The 11,323-nt window shown below is 47.8% G+C and overlaps 1 protein-coding gene across 1 annotated transcript in view; it reads left to right on the top strand.

Annotated features, from left to right (window-relative positions):
* Positions 1 to 10,410: 10,410 nt before the first annotated feature.
* The window catches only part of TOX3 (TOX high mobility group box family member 3), a 106,896-nt gene continuing 105,983 nt past the window's right edge, over positions 10,411 to 11,323 (top strand). Inside the window, exon 1 of the mRNA XM_065899360.1 lies at positions 10,411 to 10,497. Within this exon, the coding sequence (XP_065755432.1) occupies positions 10,411 to 10,497 (87 nt within the window). The remainder of the gene's footprint in view (positions 10,498 to 11,323) is intronic.

Genomic DNA, 11,323 nt, shown 5'->3' with positions numbered 1-11,323 from the left:
GTAAAATCATAGGAATCTAGGTCACATTATGAGGGCCTTGCATGTTGGGGAGAGGAGTTTAAAACTGATTAACTACATAGTAAGATCTTAATCTGAGGAGTGACAAGATGCAATGGTATTTCAGGAAGACTGATCAACAGCTCGTTTCCGAAAACAGTTCACAGGTGGCTTAAATAAATAGCATATAGGGACCATACTCAATTTGGGATTCATTCATTATCCTTCACCAATGTTTATTGAGCACATACCATGTAGCAGGCAGGCCCTGTATTCAGCAGTAGGGATCAGGGAATAATCGAGACAGATACGGTGCCTTTCCTTGTGTCACTTAAAAGTCAGGGGGATCTGTATTGATCAGGATAGGCTAGGCTATGCTGCAGTAACAAACACTGATTTGGCTCAAAACCATAAAGATGTGTTTTTGTTCATGTAAATTCTGAGGCGTGAATGGCCCTCCTCTAGCTTCCACCTAGGACATTTGAAACACCTGGTCTCCAATGACAACACAGCAGGGCAAGAGAAATAGGGAGGATGCATGTCAGTTCTTAATTGTCTCAGCCTGGAAGTGACACATGTCTGCTCACGGTCCATTGGCCAGAAATGATCACATGACCCCTTGCTTAATGACAAAAAGGGTTGGGAAATATTTGGTTGGGGGAGGGGCAGCACATGAACACTTTGAAAACGGTAACTGTCTCTGCCATAGGATTTTATAATAAATAAACTCAAGTAAAGATTTGTTTCTTCTTTAGTCACTTATAAAGTTGTTCTATGCAAGGAGTGGTTATATACACAGCATTTTAATGACAGCTTCCGCTTGAGGAGAAAAAGTATCGTGTTAACCTTGCTTTCAGACTGTGGGTTTAAGGAGAAAATAAAGAATAACAAGTCAATACTAAAGAAAGGTGGCATTTTTATTTCTTTGCCCTGCAGTGATGCAGTAGAAAGAAAAGACCTCAATTTGCATCATGGCTCTCCTACGTGCTCCTTCTGTGTCCTTAAGCAAGTCATTTAACCTCTGGGAGCTTACTTCTTCAACTTAAAAAAAAAAAAAAGGAATAATACTATCTACTTCAGAGAGATGTCATGAGGATTAAAATTTTAAATATACATATGCAAATGTCTACATCGCACCACAACTGGCACACAGGATAAACTCATTAAATGTTAAACGAGGCTGCTGTATATGAGTCAAAGCAAATTTTAGATCAGAGCACCCAGCCATGTTTTCATGTCATCCTCCACGTAGACTCTTGCGTGAAATCTAACTCAGCTGCCTGGGCTTCAAAACTCCATTACCGGGCTTCCCTGGTGGCGCAGTGGTTGAGAGTCCGCCTGCCGATGCAGGGGACGCGGGTTCGTGCCCCGGTCCGGGAAGATCCCGCATCCCGTGGAGCGGCTGGGCCCGTGAGCCATGGCCGCTGAGCCTGCGCATCCGGAGCCTGTGCTCTGCAACGGGAGAGGCCACAACAGTGAGAGGCCTGCGTACTGCAAAAAAAAACCAACCTCCATTACATTCTCATCCTGCCTCTTCCCCCGTACAACTTCCCAGCGCCTTATCTCACCAAGTTCTTCAGTATTCACTCACCGCTCTGGCTAAACAATCTTAACTTGCTGCCTGAGACGTTTGATAAAAGCCTCTTTAAACTCTTCCCTTGTCACTGATTGCATTTTTTCAAAATATTGGGGGCCCCTCCGTATCAGACCATTCCCTATGGGAGTACCGTACTTTCTGTCCCGTTGACATCAGGCTTGGCCATCTGACTATCTGACTTGCTTTGACCAGTAAAAAGTGACTGGAAGTGATGTGAGCAGAAGCTTCGACAGGCATAGCATGCTTCCACTACCTCTTTTTTCTCTGCCACAAGACCAGATACAAGTTTCTGTGTCAGCTTTGGCCCTGAAGTGAAAATGTGGCTGCTGGTAGACAAAAACGTGGGTGAGAAACAGTCTTTTGTAGTGGTTATCCACTAAGATATTAGGGGTTATTTGTTACTGGAGCATCATCTATCCAAGAGGTGGCTGACACAACCCCATGTCCCCACCACACACACGAGCTCTTCTTTTTAATGACTGTGTGTTCAAAAGCTCCCTCCCCAGGACACTTTTTCCTCCCTCTTGCCTCCCCCCAAAGCTTCCTGCTTTCAAATGTTTTCTCCATGAAGCTTCCCCTGATGATCCTGATCTCAAACAATCTCTCCCTTCTCTAAGCAACACCCCAACATGTTATCTGCAATCGTATCTGTGAATAAACGTTTGTTGGCTACATTAGGGAGGGAATGCTTCTCCTCTGACCCTGATGACAATATTTGATCACTGGGACTTCCCTGGCTGTCCAGTGGTTAAGACTCCACGCTTCCACTGCAAGGGGCACAGATTTGATCCCTGGTCGGGGAATTAAGATCCCACATGCCATTGCACAGCACGGCCAAAAAAACAGTAAGAAAAAATTTTTTCATCATTATAATACTTTCCCTGTGTCTTATAATCTTCACTGTGTGAACAGGGATCACATTTGTTTCCATTTCTGGAAATTTAGCACCAGGTATGTAGAAAGGCATAGTAAAAATCTGAACAAGAAATGATGTGAGTTTCAGTTCTGGGTAAGATGGAGTAATAACGTTCTACCCTATCTCTCCCACTAAGCGCAGCTACTTGGTACTTCAGGCTCACAGTGGGAACTCATTTGGTGATGTTCCTAGATTAAGAGAGTCTTTCAGTTAAACAAGAGCTGACATGTGGCTCTGGACAGCGGAATGGGTTTCTTTAGACCAGTTAAATGCAAAAACTTCCTGAAGCTCTTTTCCCTGGGACTGAGCATTGGCTAGTCCCACAGATGTTAGCCAGAAAGTTGGACCATTTATGGCTATAATTTTTTTGTTGCTTTGTGGGTATGTGAGAAAACAAAATGGGGTTGTAGGGCTCTCTCTGGATTTATGAAGGTAGCATCCCCAGTGAAAGGTGCTGAACCACCCCTTGGGGTCAAAAAAGAAAAAAGGGGGAGGAGGGATGGCCTGTAATACTTGGGGTAGTGTCTGCATGGTGATCTGTGTAGCTTGTGAAACTGGCTTCATTTTATAGTGAAAAAGATATTTGAGGAACAGTAGAGAATCCTTAAAAAAACCAGCTATTTGCTCCTGGGGAAAAATAAAACAGTTAAAGGCATAGTAGCACTGGACAGATAGAGCAATAAATAAGCAATAGGAGGTGAAAAATGAAATTTGGATTTTGTGATTTAAGGTCTAGAAGAATCCAAGACACTCATGGGATGTGTTGTAGGTGAACGAGGGAAGGAACTAAAAGCAGGAAGGAAGGCAGTGGGTGGTGGCAGAGGCCAGCCTTAGGACCAGCTACACAAGGTAGGAGGGTGTCATTTTTACTAGAGATTCTGCTTCAAGATGTTTCAAGCAGGCATCAGTTCTGAAGAGCCTTCATTTCCTGCCTGCCCTGGGTTTCTGGGGTGTGGGCTGAGGTAAGTGGAAGAAGGGAAAGGCGGTGCTATTTCACTGAACAACTCTAGGGGACACCATCCACACTGCATTTATGTAACTGAAGGAAGTTGCACTCTCCTTTCCCACTGAGAGTCGTAAAAGGAGGAAACATGATGTTTTCCCTGAACCACTTGCCAAGCCCATCTTTCTATTTGATTTCTATTATATACGTAACCGTCCTTCAATTCTCAGAGTTCTGGTTCGAAACTTTTAATATTTTCCTTTTCTTCAACATGTTGTTGATACAGGACACACTGAGTAGATAAAACAAAATGATTTTACCTGCTCACCTTAAACAGAAAAGCTCTTTTGCTAACTAGCTTTGCTTCTTTAAACATGTTCTTTTTTTAAAAAAAACCAAAACAAAACAAAAGGCAAATCCTGTAATCTAACTTGTAAAACATTTAATATTTTGGATATATGGCTTTCATGACCATCCAAAAGTCAGCCTAGCTGGACAATGGGAGCTGCCGGACTATTGTTCATTGGCCACAAAGCCATGAGGTGGCTCTTTCTCCCAGGTCAAGAGGTCAAGCTCCAGGGCATTAATTTTGCTGAGTTTCTTTGTTATAGATAACAAACAAGGTCATTTATTTTCATTTTCTTGTTTCTAACTCCATGCATCTACTCCCCAGGATGAACTCCATAAACAGGTGGCTGGAATGCTGGGGAGAAAGCTTGAAACAGTTCCAGAAAAGAGGGCATGTCCCACTCTGGTGAAACAGTTTGATGAGTTAGAGATTTCGTTACTGCAGGATACGCACCTGCACTATTACTTGAAAAGCAAACACTCGTCTGTTTGGCGCGCACAGATCTATGTAAATTAGTCCTTGGCTGTTCTGTGATCAAAATGCAATGGTTACCCAATTCGTAAGAAACAGAATCTTTATTAGACTCAGTTCTTTTCTCGGTTTTTTTTTTTTTTTTTTTACAATTTTATTGCTCTATGGTTATTAAAAATAACATGCCCTATAAATTAAACCTAGAAACATGGGTGCTTATCAAAGAAAGGATGTCATCAGAGGCTCCAACTATGGGAGATATTTATGTACAATGGTATATAGATCTGTCATGGAAGGAGTTAATTAATATCTGTCTGATGATTTTTCTCTCCTTAAGGCCCCAATAGCTGTCCTTTGGTGAAGAATTAAAAAATGTACTGACCCCCACCCATCGCTAAGAGAGTTCTGGGTCCTCAGCTTTCATTGTTCAGCCAGTGGGCTTTGTGGGCGACACTGCAGGGCCCCTCTTGCTGGAAATCCTCTGAGCTTCCTGATTTCCACTCCTGCATAAACCTCCTCCCCCATCACTACCTTTGTCTCTTTGGGAGAAAAAAAACCTTTTTCACTGGAGCAAAATAAAAACTACCCAGTATTTGTTTCTGGAGTGTAATTATAAACTTCATTGTACATTCTTCCTGGCTTTGATGCTTATCTTGAAGAGTTCAGTGAAAATAAATTGTTTTTATGAAAGCAGAGAAACCATTCGATAAACACGCTGTCTCTGAAAATTGTTCCTGCAAAAGAGGTCATTCTTTCACTTTAGAAGAAATAGAATACATTTCAGAAAACAGGCAGGACAACAGTTTAGGATTTCTGTGAACACAGGATATATTTTTTTAAGGCAGGGTGTAAACACACCGAAAATTGCACACCTCCTGATTGTGTGGAGTGTATTGGTTTTTAAAATAGCTTTATTGAAGAGCTACTTAGGTCGCAAGCAAATACTTGCTACATTTCTGGGAATGAATTCTCAGCTCAGTACTTTTTTTGCTACTAAGGTTTTGGGGGTTACCATTCTATAATTACTATATATCTGTCAGAACCTATGGGTGTGTCTATTCTTAGTTAAAGTCATACTCAGCTGGGAAAATGATTTGTTTTCTAGAGCTCTTCTTGCGCCTGGTAGCACAGAAACCAATATGGCCAAACTTGGTTGTAATACGAGAAACAACCTCATATACATAACAATATATTTATTACCATGAATGAAAAGTTTGCTTATTTTTTTCCCCATTTGCTCATGTGTCTGTATTTCTTGACCTAAGTAAAACTATAAAAATAATTCACATTTCCAGACCAGAAAAGTTTGGATTCACTGAAAACTGAAACTAACAATGACAGTGCTTGGGGATTATTTTCACACTATAATTCCTGTGTGAAACTCTCTCCTGGTGATTAGTTTTCAAGCCTGCGCTGGAGACGTGTAATGAGGGCCCCAAGGTCAGAATGCTTCCTCTATACCATGTGTACATTCACTATTGTGAGAGCCTTGGTAGGTCCTGACTTGATTTTATCTGCATGTGATTTAGACTATGAACGTGAAGTGTTGATTCTCGGCATGAAACTCTCTTAAATTTCATGGAGATGAGTTAATACAGACACTAAGAACCCATGCGAGATAGAAATGCTATGCTTTATGACACGAAGTCCAATTCAGATATAAAACCAAGTATAAGGCATTTTATGAATATAATGCATTAGCTGTTATTATGGGAAAAGAAAAGAAACTTGAGTAGCTCTGGCCCTGCTAATTTCCACTTGGAGCTGCTGTTAATTTGGCTGCATTACACATTGCAAACAAGGATTATAATATTTGGGTAGAACTTTTCATGACCAAAACTCAAGAAAATTAAACTCTATGTAATGTTTAATACAATCCTCATCTCAACTGAGGAAGCAGAACACAGGTTAAATTACTGTTCATAGATCCCTAAAAGTGGGAGTCTCAGATCTTTAGTTATAAAACTCAGTAAGTTTAAATGCAGTCCTCATGGGGACTTTCTTGCTTAATTTTGGAGCCAGATAAAGTAGAGAAATAAAGTTTTTGAGTTCTGTCAAGATGTAAAAATGGTGTTCCTATTACATAAAGTTTGTGTATTTCCGCCCCCCCCCCCCCATTTTTTAGAGATTCTTGGATGACACCAACTATCCAGTTACAAACATCAAGCTAATAAGACAGACGTTTTTGACCCAAATCATATAAAAACCTTACAGGAATTTTCTTATGCCCAGAAGTTGTATTTTGGGTTCAAAACTGATTCTTGTACTGCCCTCTTCTAAATCAATGACCGTTAGCGCCATGCAGCATAAATTCAAAGCATATTTAAGATATGTTCTTGGAGGTTTCTTCAAATTCAAGGCTAACATAGTACAAAGGAAGCCTTTGTCTGTGGCATTTCAGAAACAAACCGCTGACAGCCTGAAAAAGGTGACACTCTTACGATGACAAATAGCATGACAGTTACAATTGCATTAAATTTTTAAAAGCATCATTCTAAAGTTTTTAATGGATGGGCTTCAAATCCACTGGCACCCTTAAAATTGGGGGGGCATTCTGAATGCAATGCTTAATCAGAACAGCTCTAAATGAAACAACATATAATTCTAGTTTTAATGTATACAAAAGATCTAAAACAGCAGGGTGCAAAAGGCTCTCTTCTCCCAACCCTCAGGTAGTTTGTTCTTCTCCAAATCAGAAGTGTTGGGTTCACTGTTTCCAAATCTTACCTTGACCCGGTTCCCTGGGAGGGATATTCCACTACAAAAACATCTGTGTTTCTTCCCTCCCTCTCTCTCCCTCCCCCCACCCCCGTTCTTCCTTCTCACTTTCCTTTCTTAAATGAATATTTATTTATTGCAAACCACCTAAGTACCAAGCGTGGTCCAACGTTCTTGGGATACAGCAGTGATCCTGCTTGGGCTCTTGAGCAGAGTGTCTGGCCCCCTCCCTGGAGCTTTCTTTTACAAATACCATGATGCAAATTTGCTTGTCAGATTGCTTCTCCCCATAGCAGCAGTAGCCATGTCATGACGGGATCTCCAGGTACCTGGATGGGACAGGGCATGTGTACATGCATGCGGGTGACTATGTATGTGTGTGTGTGTGTGTGTGTGTGTGTATAGGAGTGTGATGGGTCCAATTCTCCTTTGAGGGCTTCCATGTGTGTCACTTTGGGCTCCTCTTTATCATTCACAAGTGCCTAAAACAGTGTCCAGCACAGAGGAAGCATGTAAAAAGTATCTGTGGAGTGCACGGAGACGGACTGTGGGCAAAATCACGTGGTCAGTATGCAGCCTTCCCAAATGACTGTTTCTGTTCTAGTGATTTTTTTCATTCAAAGTGCCTCAACATATGTATTTTCAGACTCATCCGTTTCTTTTTTCCTCTCTCCTTAATCAAGATCTACACTCAGAACTTTCGCTTACATTACTTCCTAAATCATCATCATCTTAAAATATTGACTGACCGAATATTGCTTCCTTCCCCAAGACATTTGCATTGTGACAGGGAGGGGATTTTAAGAGCAAGCCTTTCCCACAACAATGGCCGGGAGGTGGTATCCCTAGCACCGGGCATTTCAGCCTCCTGGGAGAAGGTTGTCCCCTCCGTTTCTAGTCTCCACAGCTCAACGTTCAGTGCCACGCAGGCGCCCACATGCAATTCCCCGTCTCGCAGCTAGTGGGGTTTCCAGTGCGAATATTTGTATTCCTGATCCTCGAGGTCTGATTACAACTTCAGGTTCCGTCTCTATGTAACTTTGATTATACTTTGCTTCATCCTCTGTAATCAAGCTCAGATTGCTCCAGATGCACGACAGAATGAGCAGAAGGTGAGGAATGTGAGTGTGCAAAGAAAAACTCCGCTTCCCAGCCTTTTGGGGGCTCCTTTTAACAACTATCTGGAAAAAATATATAATTTCCTTTTTGGTACCTCAGATCGGCAGGCTGCTCCTCGCCTGTGGCCAGATGCTGCACTCCACGCCATTGTTAAATACTAATAGTGAAACTTAAAAGATGTACTCTTGCGAGACAACAGGTGGCCACTGCAACCACCAGCTCTGATTGGTGGAAAGGCCACAGGCGCCCAGTGGCCCGGAGAAAGGGCCTCCACTTCTGCGTTTCAAGAACCTGCTCAATGGGGTGTTGTCCTGATAATATCTCAGCTCACTGCCAATTTGTGCAACCCGCTGGGCCATTAGGGAGCGCCGCTGGGTTGCCAACGTTAAATGGAGACTCGGGAGAGGAGACCAAAGCTTTTTCAGGAGGGGGGGATTGGAGTCAACCCAGCGACAACGTAAGCAGTTGTTCCTTTCCTGAATACACAACGCTCTCTCACGCAGTCTCCAAACACCCGACTCTCCTAAGAGAAGAGCAAATACACAAACTTTCGCCTAATTGAAGTTTATTTTTCCTGCTTGGTTCCAGAACGATAATATTGGGCAAAGGTACATACACAAGGTGTCACCAAGCCAGGGTGCCTATTTTGGAGAACAGACGAAATGAAGAGAAAGTCCTGTGATGCTTGTCTGAAAAACTTCAGGCCGTGGGCCAGCAAAGTGTGATCAGGGACGAAAGTGTGAGTGAGTGTCAGCTAAAATATTTGTAAATTTCTCCCTTCCTGTTAAAGTAGTTACCAGACAACCATATTGGGGAGGGGGGCAAATCTCACAGCCTCTCCTTAACGTTCTCATCTGGTAGCAAATCCCTTCCCTTCGCCAAGGCTGAGGGCCAAACTGTCAGATGAACCCAAAGCAAGGAGGGGCGGGGGGGGAAGATGTAGCTTAAAGAAAGAGAAAGAAATCAAGAGGGGGGTGGGTGAGTGCACTGTGAAGAAGTTAATCACCCAGAACCTTTTAGGAAAATAGGGACATTTTCTCTCAGAGAGCGGTGAGTGATCCGCCTAGATCCAGTTACTCAAATGCCTTTCGAATACAAACAAGAGCAAAGAAAATACGAAGAGAAGCGACATGAGGCTTAACCCGGGGAGCTTCAAGTCTGCCTACCTGTGAAAGGTCAGGCCCCCATACCCCTCCTGGAAAACACCACAGGTGTACACGGGGCTCCCAGCTCCCGGCTCTTCGGAGGCAATCGTGCAGATTACCTGCTGGGTTAGGTGCCTCCAAGAAGGGGACACTCGTGGGGGAAGGCGGAGTGGGGTAGAGGGATCGGGGGACCCACGAGGAAGGAATGGGGACGAGGAGTGGAAACCGAGGGAAAGAGGAGTGGTGGGAAGGGAGCGGACGGCGCGTGTATGCTGCTGGCAGGAGCCGGGGGCCCAGGGCAGCGGTGGTCCGAAAGGGGGCGGGGGTCCACACCGGGCACGGGACTGGCCGAAGCGGCCGAGGGAAGGAGGGGAGCGAGGAGCGCTCCGAGGCAGCGGGGACAAAGAGGACCGGAGAGGGAAGGGGGGCGCGGTGGGAAGAAGAGGGGCCCCGGAGAGGGGGAGGCCGCGGCGCGGGCGACGGGGCGGTCGAGGGCTGCGCGAGGCGCGGGGTGAGCCGCGAGGGGCCGCGCGGGGCAGGGGCCGGCGGGGCGGGGTCCGCGCGCCCGGAGGCGGTCCGGGCCGAGAGCGCACCGGCGGGGCGGGCGGCGCGCCAGCTGCCCGCGGTGGGAGGGGCGGAGCGGCGGCGGCGCGGGGAGGGGACCGGCGGCGGAGGGAGGCAGGAGGGGGAGAAGGAGGGGAGGGGCTGGGCCCCTTGTCTCCGCGGCTCCTCTCCTCAGTCCGCCCGGGGAGGAGGAGGAGGAGCGGGGCCAGCCGCCGCCGCCGCCGCCGTCGTCGTCCCAGCCTCGCCCCGCGCACCTGAACTCGCCGCGCCGCCCCGGGCACCCGCGCCGCGCCCCGCGCCCCGGGCGCCCGGCCGGTGCGCAGCGCTGCCTTGGTGCCCCGGCGGGGCGCGTCCCCCGGGCCGCCTCCCGCTCTCCCGCGGCTCGCGTGGCCGCGCCTTTGTGTGAGGCGGCCGCGGCTCCCGGGCTCCTCTGGCTCCCGGTCGCGGCGCCCCTCCGGCCCAAGTCCCGCGCGCCGCCCCCGGACAACCCCGGCTGGGCGCCCCCGACGGTGGATCTAGCGGCTTCGAGGAGGCGGGCACCGGTCCCGGCGAGCCCCAGTCCCGGCCCCCGGCCCCGGGCCCGGCTCCGGCATGGATGTGAGATTCTACCCCGCGGCGGCCGGGGACCCCGCCGGCCTGGACTTCGCGCAGTGCCTGGGGTACTACGGCTACAGCAAGGTGACCGGGCCGGGCCAGGGCCGGGGGGCGGCGGGTCGGGGGCCACCTCCCCATCCCGGGCGCGCCCCGCGGTCCAGATCTCCGCCTGCTTCACTTTTCTCTCCCCTCTCCGCTCCTTTCCCTTTGCGCCTTCGTTTCTGTCCAACTCTCCCGCTCTACTCTTTCTGCCCCCTTCCCACCCCCCTTTTTGTCCCTCAGCCGGCGCTCCCCTCTCTCGTCCGCCTCTCCTCCCACTGTCTCTCCCCCCCCCCCCACCCTGGCCGACGCTCTTTGGCTGCCCCAAAGAGCAGCCCAAGAACTGCAAGGGGGGACTCGCGTGTGATTCTTTGTTGTTGTTATTAGTAAACACGATCGCAGTTCCCCTGAGTTTGCGGGGGGAAGGGGGCAACGCAGGAGTCCCCCATCTCGTGGTCTGATGACTTCGCCGCCCCCCTCCCAGCCCATCTCACCTCCCCCACGCCCCCGAGAGCTGGACCCAGGGCCGCTTAGCGAAGGAAAGGAACTAACTTTTGAGCGTGCCCTGGATGGGGTCTTCGAAGAGGGGAGCCGCGAAGTGGTGGGACCCCCGCAGGTGGCCTTTCCTGCCCTCTCGCTAGGGCGCTCTGGACCATGCAATGGAGGTGCCCGCCCCTCCCTGGTTAGCACTAGTGGCTTCTTATCTTTCATTTTTGGGGGAGGGGTAAGTTTGGCATTTCGGGGAGATCAGGGTTAGAGACCTCCACACCACGCCCTGGGTCACCCCACCTCCTTCACCTCCCCCGGTTCCAACTTCGAGGACCCGGCGTTTCAGGTGGCCAAAGGTGGATCTCAGAAGGACAGCTGGCCG

The sequence above is a fragment of the Phocoena phocoena genome, chromosome 20 (genome assembly GCF_963924675.1).
Source record: "Phocoena phocoena chromosome 20, mPhoPho1.1, whole genome shotgun sequence".
NCBI classification, from domain to species: Eukaryota; Metazoa; Chordata; class Mammalia; order Artiodactyla; family Phocoenidae; genus Phocoena; species Phocoena phocoena.
This window is presented reverse-complemented; position numbering and strand designations above follow the sequence as displayed.